Raw genomic sequence first — 20,320 nt, forward strand, 5'->3', positions numbered from 1 at the left:
AATCCAGTATGTGTACAGTAGACCCACTTTTATTTTCTTGTAGGGATTGACCAAACAGCGAAACACGATAAACGATATCCTGCCTGCTGAGTGGCTCAGATGGTAAAGCTCTGGCTTGCTGAGTCCAAGTTGACATATTTGGTAGGCCTATTTGAAGGTGCTCAAATACGTCACCCTTGTATCAGTAGATTTACCTGCCCGTAAAGGAACTCCGGCATCTCAACTTCTCCGAAAACTGGAAAAAGTAGTTGGTAGGACGAGAAACAATAACATGATTTCATAATAAATAGTATCCTACTGAACACAGTTCCCTGGCATTTTGATAATAAATGTATAGAGAACGTACAATGTTTTCAATTTCCTAGTCACCTCATCCCCTCAGCCGACGATACAGAATAATACGAGGACTTGTAGACCTACATCACGAGTGAACGGCTTGGCTACGAGGATCGCGGCATATAGCTCTTAGCTTGCATACGGGTTATAGTAAGTTCGAATCCCACTGTCGACAGCCCTGATATATAGTTTTCCGTGGGTCCCGTTTACACATCAGGCAAATACCACTTCCTTCGCAGTCCTAGCCTTGTCCTATCCCATACTAGCCATAAGACGTTCCTGAGTGGGTGGAAAATGAGGCAAAAAATTAATCGGGCCGGGCTGAGTGGCTCAGACGGTTAAGGCGCTGGCCTTCTAACCCCAACTTGGCAGGTTCGATCCTGGCTCAGTCCGGTGGTATTTGAAGGTGCTCAAATACGACAGCCTCGTGTCGGTAGATTTACTGGCACGTAAAAGAACTCCTGCGGGACTAAATTCCGGCACCTCGGCGTCTCCGAAGACCGTAAAAGTATAGTGGGACGTAAAACAAATAACATTATTATTATTATTATTAAAATTAATCGTCATTACCGGAATCTTCATCTAAAAATGTGGAAGTGAGTTATTCAGATAAGTATGTGGTTTAAGATCATTAACACAAGGACTGTCCTCTTTTGAAACAATTATGTTCAATTGTTTATCCTACAACTTCTTGTTCTAATGTTATTATTATTATTATTATTATTATTATTATTATTATTATTATTATTATTATTATTATTATTATTATTATTATTATCAGGTGATCGGCCAGGAATGATTTCTCCAAGTTGTTGTTATTTGTTTTCAAGGTTTTCTGTTCTATATTTTAATTCTCTGGAAGTAGGACTAAATTTGTTCATAAAGACAATTTATTGTGACTTATTTTGTAATTACTGGAAATGTGTTAATTTTCCTTCTTTATACAATATGTATCGAGAGAGTTGGCCGTGCGGTTAGGTTGCTCAACTCTGAGCTTTTCCTTAATGATATTTGTTCGTGGCGTCGACCTCTATAGATCTTTTGCCACTACTTTCACCATATGATATGAACCTGCGTGTAAGTGGAATTGCGGAAGTGTTGTTGTTGTTGTTGTTTGAGTGATCCGTCCGTTGACTGGTTTGATGTAGCTCTCCATGCAGAAGTGTAGAGTGTTGAATGTGAGGAAAGGAACCCGGCCGGGAATCGAACCCAGGGCCGCCGAGTGACCCATATACCGCGGGGCCGGACAGCTGTGAGATTTTATTCGGGAGATAGCGGGTGTGAGCCCCGAAGATGATTTTCCGTGGTTGCCAATTTTCACACTAGGCAAGTGCTGGCTGGAGCTGTACCTTAATTAAGGCCACTGCCGCTTCTTTACCACTCTTATCCCATCGTTGCTACACGACGGTGTCGGTGCTACGTAAATCAAATTGTAATATACAATATGAAAGTATGTAGCCTATATCTTGCGTTTTAATGCCCTTTTAAATAGACATTAGGCCTATACCTACTTCTTTGATTTCTTTCCTAATTAAGAACTTCAAATATGGCGGTCCAATAGCCACTCTAAAACCTATATGAGGGTGAGCTAGAGTGATGCATCAAGTTGGCCATGGTTGGACATTTGCACGAATCGAGAATAATGAATCGGAAGTAGAATAATCGATTCGTTGTGTTAATATCGAAAAAATAGGCCTACAATTTTTTTCAGATATCTTGGAAATCTGTCTAAATCCGGAGGAGTTTTGGTAACTAAATATTCCTTCAACTTTAGCAGTTTGTAGATGTTGATCAGTATGCCTTGCCTTTGCTAATGCTTTTGTTTCTTTTTTTTTCTCCTCAGCTGGCTCAGGTAGGACATGAGTCATATATTGGGAATTGGTGTAGGACTGTTTTTGATAATTGCCGTCTGGACTACAGCAATCATTCTTTGCATTATATCCCAACGAACACATAATCAGGATGTTGAAATTCTTATATTCATAAAAGCTGTTATTGTCACTCTTGTCTTGGTTTTTGTTCCTCGTGAGTCGGAGACCCCAGCTCCGCCTGTTTTCAAGGTAATTTTATACCGCAGATTATTTTGGTGTCTCTATACCGGTACTTGTTTTAATGCTGAATTTGTTTATAGCAGTACTTGTTCTTTTCTTTCCTTTTTTTTTTTGGCACGCAGGAAGTTGTAATTGTCATTGAACAGTTTTTATGTTTCGACCATAATCCGTGATCTCTTCTAATGGTAAAGTATTCCTGTAGTGAGGGTTCTTAATTGGAATTCAGTCACTTGATGACTGGTTTATCATCAAGCATACATTTTTATCCACTGACGTCCGTCTTGACTATCCCTCTCACAAGGCAAAAAACCAATATTATATCTTAATTTTAGTAGTTTTATTATGAAGATGTCGTTCATGCTGTGGGTTAGCTGCATCCTATTTTACGAATCATTGACGATACTCGAGTGGGCATGTTTAATGTCAAAGGCTCTTTTGATGATAATAAATATAATAATAGTTGTTTAATGCCCCTTTCAGATTTCAGGATGTTAGAACTTTGTGTCACGGGGATTCTTTAATGTGCCCAAAGCCCATGCCATAGAGTTGTTGCATTGCAACCCCCAAAACATTCTTCCTACCTTAGCCAGTATCCAATCCGTTATCTTGGGAACAAGATACTGACTGAACCCCCGAGATCGGCTGGAGTAGGGCTGGCCGAGTGTTGCACAGTATAGCTCAATACCTTGCATGTATAAAACATTTCTAAGTCTGTGTGGGCATTCCCTCTGCTGTATGACAAATGTAAGGAGGATGGGGAACTAACGCAGCTGTCAGTATGGCATGTTATTAAACTGTTGTTGACTCTCCTGATTCATTGCAAGAGTCTTATCTTAGTGTTAAAGGTAATGCATAGTAGTATGAAAAATGCATCAAAGAAGTGAAGAAGCTTCACAGTCCTTTAAGGACTGAAAGTTGCACTTTTTCTTTACATCTGAAGAGAACAATGCCATCGGGCTATTGCTGGTCACCAAAAAATTGACAATAGAACACACTGTAATGGTTTCCACAAGGACAAAGATAAGTACGATTATGTAGTAGGCGAAGAACATGAAGCAAAACTTGGCGAGCATAAAACGTGACTTCATTCAGCAATAAAATAAAACTTAAAATAAAACAAAATATTCTGAATGTGTAATAACAATTTTCAGTATAAACACCACTACACACACAAGCAGACACATTACAGGAAGAAAATATTTTTGTTACACTGACAGTCAAATAATATATCATCGTTGCCGGGACAAAACCTGCTATGTGATAATATTTTTGGAGATATACTCACCCGCAGCACATACATTATGAAGAGCGAGAATGCTTGGACCATATTCATACAATATTGCACCTTAGATGACAGAACCTTACCGGCCAAAGTTCTAAGCTAAGGAGGTTTTGTTCCGGCAGTGTAAGAGAGGGCCAAGAGCCCTAACTTCGCCACCTACAAAGGCATAATAAATAAATAAATAAATAAATAAATAAATAAATAAATAAATATTATAAGATTTTAGGCCTTTTTCAAATAATCTTCTGAAATAATAATAATAATAAAATTGTTTTTACACCCTACTAACTACTTTTAATCATCTTTTTTATTTGATACTCCCTTATCTAAGAAGGACACAAAAGGGTTAATAATAAGCAGAGAAAGATTGACTGTATCATTACCATTTCATTATATGTTGCAGTATCACAGTTCTTGTGTACCAAGTAAGAGGGAGTTGACAAGTGTCTTAATCCATCCACAGCGTACCTGTTAAAGTGAGACAGGCATAGTGGAAAGAGTAAAGAACAAGAGTGGGAGGGAATGTGTAGGTAAGAAGCCAGTGACCTTCACGCATACAAAAGCTCATCTCAATGCAAGATTATTGGCCGGCCCTGGGCTAGAGGTTAAAAATCAACTACAGTTTCAAGCAAATTTTCTAGTTTATGCTACTTTTTGATCGACGGAAATATCACTGGAAATCTATTTTTATTTACTTACCTTATCAGGAGCTAAGGCCATGAGTCTTGTATGGTCTAAATCCGTAGTAGCTGGTTCCATTTCCGTTGGTTGAAAACATTTTCATCATCGGAATGTTGGCTGGCATCTCCCCCTGTGGGTGGGGTTGGTACAGTAACATCCATGGTATCCCCCACGTGTCGTAAGAGGTGACTAAAAGGGGCCCCAAGATCTCTCTACTTTGGAGCGTGGGTTGGTGACTATGGGACTCTGAGCTGAGTCCTGGCGTTGCTTCCATTTAAGTAACGTGTGCCAGGCTCCTCACTTTCATCTATCCTATCCAACCTCCCTTGGTCAACTCTTGTTCTTTTCTGGCCCAGACAGTATTAGAGCACTCAAGGCCTAGGGTGTCTTTCATTTTCACGCCCATTGTGGCCTTTGTCTTCCTTTGGCTGACACCATCATTTTTTGAAGTGTCGGATCCCTTCCGTTTTTCTCTCTGATTAGTGTTATTCAGGGTGGTCCACCAGCCCCTTGCTATCCAGTTTTATGCATCCCTTCACCACCCGGTATAGAGGATGGTTGCGTAGTTGTACTTCCTCTTAAAACAATAATCACCACCACCACCACTGTTGGCTGGCAGGGTAGGATAGGTGATGGTATAAAATTTCTTATTGCTAGATTGCATGCCAATAACCTGGATTCAGTTTCAAATCTCTTCACAGTGTTCACATGGAGTAAGGCCTGTGACACTGTTGGTGATTTTTCCATTGGATGGAGAGGTTTAGCCTTGAGCAGACTCCTTGGTGCTATCCGACAGGAATAGACACTGGGTTTCACCCTCTCACTTCTTGTTACACATCATTCATTTCTTCTATGATGTTGACATCTAGAAGGGCACCTGCTCGTAAAAACTCGCTAAGAAGATGCATCTCGCTTCATATCTGACTCCATAGAGGAATGGGACAAAGGTTCGACGTGCATCCTTTCAGGAGCTAAATATGGCACATTAAAACGAAATACATGTGTACTCCATAGAATTATCAGTGGTTGCTGGTGGTTTGGAAATGTGGTGGTGCACAATGGATATCATAGGAGGAAGGAGGTGTTTTAAACATACTTTAAACTTAAAAACTTTGTACCTGCAAACTTATAGGATTTAGTAAGTAAAACAGCTAACCACAAGCATTCTGGTAGTTATTTATGCAGATGGTTCATCCATCTTTTAAATGAGGAAAAAATCATGCATATTCACTACAGCTGCTAAATATTTGGAATTATTTTCATTCAACATTCAACAACTGAACTGAAATACCATATTCCTGATCTATCGGGATACGTGACTAGTGTTGCTATCTCTTGACAGCTTGTGAAAATGACTGCTTTCAGAATGATGATGCATTAGTACTTTAATGTCAAAAAACAAGATCTTAATTATTGTGTCATGTGTACGTGCGTGCATGCATGTGCGTGTTGATTTTATCAAAACATGCAACAGTATATTGCACCAAGTGAATAAATAATGCATTCACAGCTCTTCAAACAAAAGCTTACTTTAAATGGAAACTTTCCTGATGTTCCTTTAGTTTCTTCTCCAAATATGTTTGTACCTGTGTCAGGGAGTTCAACAAACTTCTCTCAATAGAAAAGCAACCCATGGTTTAAAAACCCCCCTGTCTCTACACAGGCCAGAATCCTCAGCGAAATAATCTTCCATAGATTTGCAATTTGACTGCAGACCTACTGCAGATGCTTCTGATGACTCTTAGCCTCCTTCATATGTACAAAACAAAATTCTAGCTACACACAGTCATGAGTGAAGACTGTAAAACAATGATCTTATAAGAGATTCAGGAAAATAATTGTGCATTATACAAACCTGCAACCCCCTTGAGGAGACACTCCTGGACACACTGTGGTCACAGGATTAAACTTTCGGGGAGCGAAAGCTGGCCACTTGAAGTTGCCTTGAACAGATATATATATATATATATATATATATTGGGTAAAACTCTGGGCGGGTAAGTACCAATAAGGCAAGATGTAGTGCTTGACTGTCCCACCAGAAGATACAGTACTTGTCTCAACCAGTGGTGAAATTTAAGCATGCGGATGCATGCACGCACGCACGCGCGCACACACACATAGTGTAATTTGTTATGCAAGTGGTTCCCAAACTTTTAATCTTCTGGATCTCATTCATTCATTCATTCATTCAGCTTCCACAGACTGTATGTATACATTTTAAAGCTATTTACAAGATATTAAGAATGTTTAAAAGTTAGTAATAGTATCATTACCAGCACTTTTGCATGTACCAAGCGAGTTGGCTGTGTGGTTAGGGTTCCACATCTGTGAGCTTGCATTCGGGAGATAGTTGAACCCCACTATCAGCAGGCCTGAAGATGGTTTTTCCATGGTTTCCCATTTTCACACCCGGCAGATGCTGTGGCTGTACCTTTAAGGCCACAGCCACTGCATTCCCAATCCTAACCCTTTCTCATCCTTCCGTTGCCAAAAACTATTGATGTGATCGGTGTGTTAGTGTGATGTTAAAAAACTTCTTGATGTATTCTTCAGTACTGTAGAAACTTAACACAGCAGATTTTTTAATGCTGTGCTGAATGAACTGATGGAACTAATATGTCTACCCCTTAGTCCTATTTCCTGATACGGAGTTGGGAATGAGGTGAAATGAATTTATATATATGTCTATGCAATAAATTTCATTGCTAGGCCCATATTGATGATTTACTTTTTTACAAATTTTAGTTTTCAGTACACAGTTTGTCATTGAACAGTACTAGTTTCAGCTGTTCATTACAGCCATCCTGTTCACCATAAATTATTAGGAGGACACCAAACCAACCAAACCCCGTGGCGCAACAGCCCTGAAGGGCCTTGGCCTCCAAGCGACTGCTGCTCAGCCCGAAGGCCTGCAGATTATGAGATGTCGTGTGGTCAGCACGACAAATCCTCTCGGCCGTTATTTCAACAATGTGTATGAAAAGTTTCTAGACCAATGAATGATTTTCCATTCAGAAGGATAATAGGATAGCATCTGGTCTTGGCTATCCACTTCTGGTATGAATTTGTTGTAACTGACAACTGGCAAAGGCTTCTTTTGCTATTTCTTTCCATCTGTTTTCCACTTCCACAAGTCTCTTCTCATACATGGTTGAGATGTAACTTACGTCTCGTTTGTCTTTCCACTTGCCTATCATAACTCCGTTAGCATATCTATTAACTGTCTCCTCCTTTTTCAGTTTTTCAACTTTCACTTCCTTAGGTAGTAGTTGTCCATATATATGTGGTGTCCAGCATTTGATTTCTCTGTTAATAACTGGATAGTGACCTTCTGTGCATGACCCTTTTCACCGTAATTGTCTAATGAACCAGTATATATTGCAATTTTCTGGGTGAATACTTGTGGTGGTGTCAGCATGTAGAATTTTACTCCATATTTATGCCCCTTGGATCCTCCGTGGTTCAGACGGCAGCGCATCGGCCTCTCACCGCTGGATACTATGGTTCAAATCCCGGCCACTCCATGTGAGATTTGTACTGGACAAAGCGCAGGCGGGACAGGTTTTTCTCCGGGTACTCCAGTTTTCCCTGTCATCGTTCGTTCCAGCAACATACTCCATTCTCATTTCATAGCATCTATCGGTCATTAATAAATCCCTTTGGGAGTTGCGACCCCATCGTACTATTATCCTATATCTGGTTCATTCATTATATCCCTGACCCGGTCAATGACTGGAAAGCAGATTGTAGGTTTTCATTCATTTATGCTCCTTATTGTGGATGTATTGACGAAATGACAGCCGATCTCTCCAAAGAACCATGTATGCATCTAGTGATAGTACACAACACGTAACCGGGCGAGTTGGCCGTGCGCGTAGAGGCGCGTGGCTGTGAGCTTGCATCCGGGAGATAGTAGGTTCGAATCCCACTATCGGCAGCCCTGAAGATGGTTTTCCGTGGTTTCCCATTTTCACACCAGGCAAATGCTGGGGCTGTACCTTAATTAAGGCCACGGCCACTTCCTTCCAACTCCTAGGCCTTTCCTATCCCATCGTCGCCATAAGACCTATCTTTGTCGGTGTGATGTAAAGCCCCTAGCAAAAAAAAAAAAAAAAAAAAAAAAAAAAAAAAAAAAAAAAAAAAAAAAAAAAAGTACACAACACGGATAATACACTGGTGACATCCTGTTATTTAAATATTTGATCACTAGTCTTATTTTGTATAAGGGTCACTTGGTTTTGGTTCACCTTCACCAGAATTTCTTGAAAAATGAAGAACGTGTAATATCAGAAGAAACCTATTGCATCTCATACTCGCTGAAATGCCTTGATTATGGAATAAAGTATCTTTCTTCCAGTAATCCTGTAACCTACTCATTTTCACATTATACATCTAGAGAAACGCACCCTACTCGCAGTTCTTCTACAGTTAAGTCTTTCCATTGACAAGTTTGAGATTTCTCTTTAGTTTGCATACCCAGAAATATCTGTATGGTATTGTAATTAGTTTTGTCTACAACTTCTGGGAAAGATACATTTTCCAATAGAAGATGAAAGTAGTCCTACCAGCAGGGCAAATAAGAAGTCTCTCCTTAGTGAACGAGAAACAAGTCATTCCTATTGGATCATCCACCCATTTTATTTCCTCTTCATTTGCAGGTATTGTTTGGAAATTTTCATGAACACTGTTCCAACTTTCACCCTCTGAATCCCCCCATTATCGGTATAAATTGTTTGTCTCATATCTCTTCTTAGGATGAGACGGACCAGGCTCTGATCTGTTCTTCTCCATTCCAAAGCACTACTGATTTTCACCTAGTTGCTTAACAAAGGAACTGCAGACGCCAGATTGTTCTAATGGTAACCTTCCTGGAGTGTTGACATAACCACAAATATCAGTTACCAAGCCAGCACGTTTCTATTTAGCTTTAGAAACATGCGACTCGGAATGCTTTAAAGTGGCAGCAGCATTGCCGCATATACCAGCTTGACGCTTAAAGCGTCAGTGGCAGTGAATGTGTTAAGTAGAAATTTTTCGTTATTTGCTTCTCATGGAACAGCGGTGAAGAGCTTGCTTAATGATTCCAAGTTTGAGCGTTGTTCAAGTTATTATTTTTGTGTTATCGTTCTTTAACCTTGGTGGCCATGATCATTAAGACATCAAGTCGAAATGGTCTAACATTGTAGTTAACCGGTTTGAGTCCTGTTGGTGGAAATATTTTCAGAATGTTGGTCGACAAGGTACTTGCAGGGAAGGAGAGGTGGTCGTGTACAATTCATAATCACTAGATTGTCTGCCAAAAACCTGAGTTCAGATCCAAACCTCTCCACACTGCACCCCTCTGCTATTAAGATGAATACAGTATGTGGTTGTGTTAGACCAGCCTGTGCTATTCTTCTCGCATGCCCACGTCAGGGTTGGGCACAAGGAGCACCGAGGAATAAATGACCGGAAAACATAACACATAACACAGGCAGAAAGATATTTAAAAAATAGAAACAAAAAAATCTGTGGAAGCTCATATCAACCAGAGGTAATGGGATTGTGGCTCTAGATTATATCATGAAAATTTGGCAAAAAGAAAACACCTAAAATTAAAATTGGAGCAAAACCCTCAATAAGGACAAACTCCCTAGGGTTTGCAGATTATTTAGCTCTTAGCCCTTGACATGGAAGAAGTCCGTGCTCAGATCACCAGTCTCCAGAAAATTGCATTAAAAATAGGATTACAAATATCCTTCGAGAAAACTTGAGATCATGCCAATGAAACCCCTTGACATAAACAAAGTCATCATAAATGATCAAAATACTAACATAGTCCTACAATTTAAATACCTTGGAGAAATTATTATGCACAACTTAAGTGAGAAAGCAACATGGATAAATAGAACCAACAAAATGAAAGAAGCACATTTTCTAACCTGGTCAACTTATAACAAAAAATGCTTATCAATAGACGTCCGGCCCCTCAGTGTAGGGGGCAACGCGTCCGCCTGTCACCCGGCGGCCCCGGGTTCGATTCCCGGCTGGGTCAGGGGTTTTGAATTGTAAATGATTAATATCCCTGGCCTGGGGACTGGGTGTTTCTGTCGTCCTTAATGTTCCTTTCCTCACATTCAACACTCTACACTTCCTCCATTTCAATTGCACGCAGGTTCATATCACATGGTGCAAGTAACGGCAAAAGATCTCTATAGGTTGATGCCCCGAACAAATAGCTTTTTAGAAAAAAAAAGAAAAAAAGTCAATAGACACTAAGATCCAACACTACAAAACTGTTACTTTGCCCAAAGCCACTTACACTTGGGAAACCTTGTTCCAAATTAAAAATGAAAGAAGAACTGATCAGCTCCTCAAAAGTGAAAGAAGAATTATCAGAACTTGTATAAATAAAAAGTACCAGGTTGGAGTCTGAAGAATCCTCCCCAGTGAAACTGTCTATCGAGAGTTTGACCCAGTTACCAGCACGATGAAGAAAAGAATCTCTTATTATTTTCACATCTTACGATTTCTGGGAAAGAAGACCGGAGGGCATTGGATCAGAGAAATTCAAGAGGATTTTCAAACAGTTGGACTCAAAATTACACATGCAGAGAACAATAATAAAATTACCACCCTTCTTAAGAATCACCCAATTTTCAACTGAAATGATGCACAGAAGGCCTGTAGAGATTTTGGACGAATTAAGAATACTGCAATCGGAACGAATGAAGTACTGGGCAGATGAGAAGAATCAAACAGTACAACCTTCAAAGAAAGAGTGTACATGGAAGACTCAAGTGGTCCAATATGGCCAATGAAGTTAATAATAATAATAATAATAATAATAATAATAATAATAATAATAATAATAATAATAATAATAATAACGGAAGCAGTTATTTGGGGTTGAACATCTGACATGAAAGAAAAGATCTGGCTTTTATATAATTCATTCCAGGAAATAACTGTTCACACAGGTGCACAGTACCAAGCATACCAGGGATTTTCAGTCTGTAAGTGTGGAAACCTTTCTCTGTCAAAGTCAAGAAGATTTACGTGCCATAATATTTTTCTCAGATTTGCTGGTCACTTCTCAGAGTTGCAGATTTTGCATTAGATCAGCAGAGCGTGAGGGGCCGTGACTGCTATGAGCCATAAAGTTAAAACATACAGTGAGAAGGAAGCATGAGGGTTACATTGCCCAGAATCAGCCAGTTGTGCACACCTGCAGTAGATGATGGACAGCTGGTCAGGATAGTACCTGGCATTCATGTAATAACCTGGCAGAGTATTCCTGTCCAGATCAGGCGCGCGCTCAGTGCAGTGTAGGCGTGTCAAGGGAAAGGTTGGCACAATTACTTTGTCAGGCTGCCAGCCAGTCCACTTTCAGACAGGTTTCAAGAATTTGAAGGGCACAAGACTGATCTCAGTTTATCAGACCTTATTCACTTTTGGCTGAAAATGTTCCCCATTAGGCGAGCTGAGTGGCTCAGATGGTTAAGGTCCTGGCTTTCTGAATCCAAGTTGGCAGGTTTGATCCCGGCTCAGTCTGGTAGTTCTTGACTATGCTTCTCCGGCATATAAAAGAACTAATGCGGGACTAAATTCCGGCACCTCCGAAAACCTTAAAACAAATAGTTAGTGTGATGTAATTTCCCCATTAGTTCCAAATTGAGCTGAGTGCAACACCCTGCTCAAGGCCATAAATCTACAATTCTGAAATGTGTTCCTGTCTTTCTATATGACTTCATTTGACACTTGTTTCTTCCTCTCCAGTACTTATATTTCTTCCTGTTAACTGATGCTTTCATATTTTGTACTGAAGGAGTAATGCCCCAGGGAAATCATATTTTGCCTAGACCAGTGGTTCTCAAACTGGGGTTCACGAGCAGCCTTCAGGGAAAAAATGAAAAAGAAAAAATTGGAAATAAATAAGAAGAAAGTTAAATATGTATATATGGAGCCACTTTTCGCTTGAAATTTTCACCTGGACTACAACACATCAGAATACTCTGTCACGCCATGCAGGCACACCCATCCCATTGAAATTTTGATGGTTCGCAATGTCTGAATTCCAGAATTAAGATCAAAAATGTTTCATGTTTATTTAATAAATTTGATACTGAGGCTAAAATCTAGAGTTTTGTGAAACTTTCATACAAACAGGGAATCTTGTGTTATTTTATCATTGTATTATACTTGATACAGACACACACTCTTAAATTTCTTGTGATGTATTATACAAATGTATTGAATTTCACAATCTTGTCTTATTTACGATGTGTATTTAAAAGAATATACAGAAAGCGAGACTGAGACGGTTTGGACATGTAAAAAGAATGGGTAGCAAGAGGGGAATTGGAAAGAGAAGTTAAGGGAAAGAGACCAGTTGGAAGACTGAAAAGAAGGTGGATGGATCAGATTTGGAAGGACATTAGAGAAGCTGGATTGGATGTGGCAGAAGTAATGGCTCAGGAAAAGTGGAAGGACAGAAAGGAGTGGAGGAGGCTTGTTAACCACACCTGGGCAACTGGAGTGGGACATTGATGATGATGATGATGATGATGATTTAAAAGAATGGTTTATAATCAATTAAAATGCCTTAATAATTAGCTAGGTACTCATATTTTTAAACCTATCATTTAGGGATTTTTTTGTGGTGGTACATTGAACTTTTAGCCATAAGTGAGAGGTACAATTGCATAAGAGTTTGAGAACCTCTGGTCTAGACAATATTTCAACTGTGTGATTATTTGGAAAATCAATGTCTTTATTAAATTAACATCTCAGAAAGCAGTTCTGTGCTACAAAACTTTATTTACAAATTTTTCTCTCCCCCGCCCCCTCACCTTTGCCTGTAATATTTTCTCTTTGTGCAAATGACATGCCGACCCCATACTGTAGGTGGTAGCATGCCTGCCTCTTTAACTGAAGGCCCTGGGTTTGATTCCTAGCCAGGCGAAGGATTTGTACCTGATCTGAGGGCTGGTTTGAGGTCCACTCAGCTTATGTGATTACAACTGAAGACCTATCAGATTGTGAGATGGCGGCCCCAGTCTAGAAAGCCAAGAATAATGGCAGAGAGGATTTGCCATGCTGACCACACACCAACTCGTAGTCTTCAGGCAGGGCAGTGGTTGCTTGGTAGACCGTGGCCCTTTGAGACTGTTGCGCCATGGGGTTTGGTTGATTGTGCAAATGACATAGAACTTTCTTCCAGAAATTGCATGTTTGTTCTTATTGTTTAGAGACTAAAATTATTGGAATCTGTATTCTGTCATAAAATATTATTTAATTCCAAATGAATAATTGTAAATATAATTGTTTCTTTGCAGTTATATGATCACCTCTTTGTGGTGCGACCCGTTATCTTGACCCTTCTTGCTGTGTCTTCTGTTGCTGGATTCATCTTTTTTGTTCTTGCTCACCTTATGGAACCAAGACGTGCTGAACCTCTCAAGGAATGGAAGTTGTAATTTTATTTTAGTAGGTATCTTTTAAGGTGACGACCAAGGCAACAGGTAAAGGTATTTTGGTTATATCTCAATATTATTGAGAAAGAAAATGTTTAACTCTCTTGCTGTTGTAAATGTATTGTCTTCACCTGCACGAAGACTAGCATGTATGACCCTCGCTCTACCAAAACATATAAATGTTCCAGCTGGAATACAATGTTTGGATATTTCCTCCCCAGTGCATAGGAGCTTATCTTGTTCGATTCCTTTGACAAAATCTTTCACTGTAAAGAACAACAATGAATTCATGCAGCGGGTTATGCAAAGTGATATTCCCGTAATAGTAAATTTCCATGCCGAATGGTGTGACCCTTGTAAAATCCTATCACCAAAACTTATGGAACTTGTCGACCCTTTAGAGCATATTGATCTCGCCATTGTAGATGTGGAGACCAATGCTGAACTGGTTCACACATTCGAAGTTAAGGCTGTACCAGCTGTTCTTGCTGTCAAGAATGGTTTGGTTGTAGACAAATTTATCGGACTTGTTGACGCTGATATGATTGAGAATTTGGTCAACAAGTTATCTGGGAATGATGTGATCTCAAGCAGTGCTACTGGAGGTAAGGATAGCGGTGGTACTCCAATTGATCCTCAGGGGGGTCCTGCTAAAGATAAGTAGTTAGAATTTTTCATTATTCTTAATATGTTACATTTACTGTGATTGTTGTATTGCAGGTTTTCGTATGTGTAATTACATTGTTGAAATGTATGCTAGTTGTTGTAAGGATTGTAATTTTCTCAGATGTTTTCTAATTGTTCCCCTCATTCTTTTTGTATTACATGTAAAGTCAGGTACATTTTCCTGTGTCACACAAAAACATCGTAAATTTACTCTGCACTGAGTAACATACAGGAGGTGGTCTTTATTTTATATCTGTGTAGTTGCATCACTCAATCCATGGCACTTGCCCGCTGGCTGGTAAATGCTGCTTATTGTCAATTAAGTCATAGAAAGCCATTTCTGGTGAAATTTACAGATTAAAAATGTACCTGACATTAAAGGAGATGCTCATAGACGTCCGTCAGCCGGTGGAGATTTTCTGCACTCCAATAGCGGTTGTCCTCACTATTCACATAGCCCCTCAATGAAACCTTGCCTCATCACTAAGTAATTATTTATGCCTTTACAAGTGGTGAAGTTAAGGCTCTTGGCCCTCTCTTATACCTAACCACATTTTATGCTATAGGTTAAATGGTCTATTCATACAGAAGAATAAGATGATGATGATTATGTCTGTTGCAAACAGGCTACAAAATCCAGTTACAAAACTGAGTGTGAGGCTCCCTTAAATTTTGGACAGCAGCGAGTTTATTTAGTTTTGTTTCTAAGAGTTTAGTTGTTTTGGGAAGAAGAAAGTAACACACTAGCCTCTTCAACAAGAAGCAGTGCTTCTTTCTAAGAGAGCTTCTTTGTTTCTCTGTTAACGCAATGTCTCTCCTATTTTTTTTTTCTTGTGAGAACGGACCCCAGTGGTGTGGAAGTTCTTCACTATATTACATACTGTATTACTATTTGGAATACCACGGTCAACAGGATGACTTAATTTATCAGTCTTGCATATTAACCCCGCTCAGCTGCCGATCTGAGGTTGCAAATAACTCTGCTACACCTGGTGAAGTTGCTGCTTGACTAGCATCGTGCCTGACACCTTGTACATTGCACGGAATAAAGATCATATTATTCAAGTTTTGTTACGTACCAATTCTCAAATAATTTTATATATTTGTTTAATCAAAAATATTTTTGAGAAGAGAGAATAGCAACCCCAATCTTCGAGTTTGTATCAGTGTACTAACTTTCAATATTTTCATCTATTAGCCACAAATATGCCTTAAATTCCCAAGATTTATTGCCTGAATTTCACTAATTCGGTCACTGAATCCATCCATGAATGTGATTAGTTCTAGCAAAATGTGGCAGTTAGCTTATTTGTTTTTGTAACAAGGGCTGTGAATGCATTTGCAGTTCCAGTCGGTCCATAGGGGGTCCAGAACCATAGTGAATAAATTGCTTTCAGCAGAAGTCATAAGCTCTTCTCTGTTTGACCCTCTCACCTCTTTGAACCATCTGCCACTGCCTTACAGCCACCAGGTGCAGAGATGGTTTTAAATACACATTAAAGCTGGTGATAGGTTTCATTAAAAGTGATGATTTTATATTACTTGCAAAAATGAGTTCATTGATTCATATACAGTAAGTATCTATCGCAGAATTCATTGTCGGTTCCTTCTGTTTTATTTTATGCATTTTTCTGTAAAAGAAATTTGAAGGAATGCAACCCCTTTTTAATGCTGTAAAGGTTGGCTCATCTAGATCAGAGTTGTAGAGTTCCCAAATGACTGACATGCTGATTGTAGCTTTTCACTTTAGATGTGGAAGTTAAGGGTTCTGGATCCCTAAGATATAATCTTGCCTGACACAGGAAGGTTTGCCTCGACTAATATGATTGTCTGGAGTCAACATATGTACCAAAACAGTTTTTTTTTAAGAAATGGATTTCCAAGACGACATGGAATTCATATCAAAGAGCTTCAGAGAATATGTAAGTTTTTGATACCAGTTTTGAGAATTAGAATTAAAATAAGATTAGAACCAAGCTCTTACTTGAGTGAGAGGTGCAGTTGTATTATAGAAGTGTTGTTGACAGATTACAGTGAACTGTATGCTCAAAAACTTAAAAACTGCCATCACTTCCCTCTGATTTGTTGTAGAAATGGTTGTTTATTGTACAAGATGTCCCTAATTTGTGATATCCTTGTAGTGGCAAATATTTTCATTTAGAAAAAGGAGGTTATATGTAAAATTAAAAAAATTTGTTAAATTCCAGGCTAGGTCATAATTCCCACCTTTCAGAGCTGAGAACTTGATTCAGCTTACAGCAAGATGTGGAAACACATTGGTACAGCAGTTCATGGGTTATATAGGGTGTACTGTATCTTGAATCTGCATGTCTGAATGTGAAAGAGACTATACCAGATGTTTGAGAAAGTGTCCTTTTTTTATATATAAAAAAGGATATCGAGATTATTCATCATACTGTGTACTCCCTTCGTTCCAAAATGGTGTGTAAAAACTAGTAATTTATGGTGTTGCAATGTATGGTAGAGATATGTTGCATATTCCAAACTAAGACATTAGGAAAGTATCATAAATGTTATCAACAAAAAGAGTATATACCCCATGTCAGTGTAGTGGCATCCTGTAATCCTACTGATGGTCTGCCTCCAGGAGTCTTGTTTTTAGCATGGTGACTTGCTTGCTTTAGGCTCATCATGGTCATTCTCTTGATATGGTTCATCACAATGAGTCTTCAGCTGTCGACCCTATATAATGAATCTTTCCATTGCTTCTCGTTTCCTGGCAGTGTGACCAAAGTACCCCAGTTGTCTTTGGCTGAGAAGGTTTGATGACAATCTTGTTCTGACAAGTAGCTGTTTCAAGATTGATTCATTAGTTCAGTGTGGCATCGGAAGTATTCAAAGTAACCTCTGCAACACCACATTTCTAGAATATGAATTCTCACTGCTATGTTCATTGTCCAAGTTTTTCCTGCATAGGTCGCATTAGAAAATATTAGAGGATGAGTTTCGTCTTGGCCACATCTGCTACTTGTATGCAAATAAGGAACATACATTTGTCATCACTTCTGGGTGATGGTCTCTTGATTGTGATGCCCTTTTCTGAAATACTGACAAAGTTATTTTTGGCATCTCAAGATCTCCTACATTTGTGTAAAGGGGTACCACTGATTTTGCTTAATTGAACTTAATAGTTTTTGTGCTTGTAGCCACACTTTCTTCTCTTCAGGGAACTCAATCAGCATACAGTTGACCTTTATCATATTGCTTCTTAATGCAGTGTTAAATCTGCAGAATTGTTAAAGGTGTTACCTGAAACTGAACAGCAGATCCTTGATAGGATCCTTCGGCAAGTTCTTATGAAGCAGAAATTGTAGAATGCTGGCATGACATCCAGAGGTCGACTGTTGTTTCTTGAACTCTCTGCATACATTTGGCCCAGTTTTTGGTTCTTGGGTGTCCATTACATTGCCAGTGCTGCTGTCCATTTGATTCCCATTCATTAATACTCCAGTTAGACAATCCATGTGCACTACCAGCAGTTACGTCCATAAGGTAGATGCACCATCCAATACGGAACATATTAGCACACCACAACACCATCTGCATATACGTAACACTCCCTCACGTCAATCTCATTTCTAAACCATGTTTTGGAACAGAGAGAGTATTAATTTTCCAGAAAAAAAAGCTGTTTTTATTTGTGTAGTATTTTTCATTTCTTTCCAGTAAAATATTGACAGTGTGAGTATATTCATAAGAGATGATCACTGATAAATTGTATTATTTTTCATGTACAAAATAATTCCATTAGGTTAACAAATAAATAGCTGATTTAATTGAAGGGCCTTGGATTTGAAACTTAAAGCACACGTAGGATGACATGTTGTTTATCTGTCTGATTTGATTTGTAGCTTTAAATAAGATTTTTAATGTTTACTAAGAGCAGCTTTGTAGTAAGTTTAGAACAGGACTTCTATGTCATATTGGAAGTTTTAACTAACAAAGTTCTGAGGTGGGAAAAGTTTTCTAATATTTGAACAGAAACATCGTAGTACAGTATGAAGTAGCAGCAAATACTCCACTATGAAATACACTTTGGTCATCTTGGAAAGCATCACTTGATGATGAGTATTTATTTATTTATCGTGTCAGAAGTACAAAGTAAGAGAGACAAAAATTAAACCAAAAAATTTTAAACATTGGTTGACCAAAAATTGGCCACGACAAGCGCATTTGGAGTTGCTCTCATTAGATCTTTAATGGTACAAGTGGCTGGAGAAGATGGACACAGTAGAAGATGTTCGTTAGTCTGCTTAGTACCACACTTGCAGTAAACTGTCTCCACAGGAAGGCCCCATTTCTGTAGGTTGGTCTTGCATCTCGTGGTACTGGAGCGTAATCGATTGAGAGCCTTCCATGTTGTCCACTTTTCAGAATGTCCAGGAGGAAGTTCTTCCTTTGGAATCATCCATTCTCTCAAATGTTGACATTTTTCCCGCCACATTGAGATTCTTGCTTGTTGTGGAGTTCCTTTAAGAGCTTCAGTGGTTGTCAAGAAGCTCTTTCTTGATTTCAACCTAGGATGTGCTGGTTGACAGGCATACAAAGGATGGGCTTCCATAGTCATAGCCTTGCTTTTCTCATGCCTAGCAGCAATCTCACGTCGGATTTCAGGTGGTGCTATACCAGCGAGACAGTGGAGTTTATCTATGGGAGTAGGTCTTAAACAACCTGTGATAATACGGCAGGTGTCATTTAGTGCTACATCTATGTTTTTGGCATGGCTGGACTTATGCCACACGGAGCAAGCATACTCAGCAGTGGAGTAGCACAGTGCTAGCGCGCTTGTTCTCACAGTGCAAGGGTGAGCTCCCCAGGTGGTGCCTCGAAGTTTCCGCACTATGTTGTTTCTGGCAGACACTTTTTGTTTCACGTTTAGGCAATGTTTCTTATACGTAAGCGTACGGTCCAGAATCACTCCCAGATATTTTGGAGTCGAACGGTGTTGAAGAGGGATTCCTTCCCAGGTGATTTGTAAGGTTTTAGCTGCTTTTTTGTTATTGAGATGAAATACACAGCTATGAGTTTTTGCAGGATTTGGCTTCAAATCATTTTCATTGTAGTAGTTGGTAAATTCTTTCAGAGCTTTGGATAAAGTCTGTTCTACCTTTTCAAAACAGTTGGCCTGAGCAGTGACTGCACAATCATCAGCATAGATAAAACTCTGGGTACCTTCAGGTAGAGGCTGATCATTAGTATAGATGTTGAATAACAGTGGTGCGAGCACACTGCCTTGCGGTAACCCATTCTTCTGTGTTCTCCATCTGCTTCTTTTTCCCTGAAATTCCACAAAGAATCTTCGGTTTTGGAGAATATTTTTAATGTTGCACATTAGATGGAAGTCTTTGGTGATGTCATACAATTTTGTTAGAAGAATCCGATGGTTGACTGTGTCATAAGCTGCAGAAAGATCAATGAAGACAGCGCCTGTAATGAGCCGATTCTCAAAGCCATCCTCAATATGCTGTGTCAAGTTTAATACCTGTGATGTGCATGATGAGTATGATTTTTTATTATTATTATTATTATTATTATTATTATTATTATTATTATTATTATTATTATTAATAAATACCATACATTGCAATTTGGAAATATCTTTGTGCCACTCTCTGCTTATAATACCACAGCAATGATAATTAAAACATAAATTTCATTACAAGAACAGCAAAGTTTATAAGTTGATATTGTACTTTTAAAGATGTAATATGTTTTGTTCTTCTACTTGGACTACATTATTCATAGGGGTGAAATATGAGATTTGTGTTTGAACAGAATCTTTACTGACTTATCGCAGAAAAAAAGGGGGGGGGGGAATAATGATA

The 20,320-nt window shown here is 39.0% G+C and overlaps 1 protein-coding gene across 1 annotated transcript; it reads left to right on the forward strand.

The window, feature by feature from the left end:
* Window positions 1-13,821: 13,821 nt before the first annotated feature.
* LOC136883384 (thioredoxin, mitochondrial) lies at window positions 13,822-18,561 on the forward strand. The gene has a single exon (XM_067155655.2). It carries the CDS (start codon window positions 13,900-13,902, stop codon window positions 14,470-14,472), a length of 573 nt encoding a protein of 190 aa, XP_067011756.1. The 5' UTR covers window positions 13,822-13,899; the 3' UTR covers window positions 14,473-18,561.
* The last annotated feature ends 1,759 nt before the right edge of the window (window positions 18,562-20,320 follow it).

This window comes from Anabrus simplex, chromosome 11 (assembly GCF_040414725.1).
Source record: "Anabrus simplex isolate iqAnaSimp1 chromosome 11, ASM4041472v1, whole genome shotgun sequence".
NCBI classification, from domain to species: domain Eukaryota; kingdom Metazoa; phylum Arthropoda; class Insecta; order Orthoptera; family Tettigoniidae; genus Anabrus; species Anabrus simplex.

Bases quoted from the DNA above. Each gene is read 5' to 3' on its own strand.
- LOC136883384 (XM_067155655.2), top strand. From the start codon at position 13,900: ATGTTTAACTCTCTTGCTGTTGTAAATGTATTGTCTTCACCTGCACGA.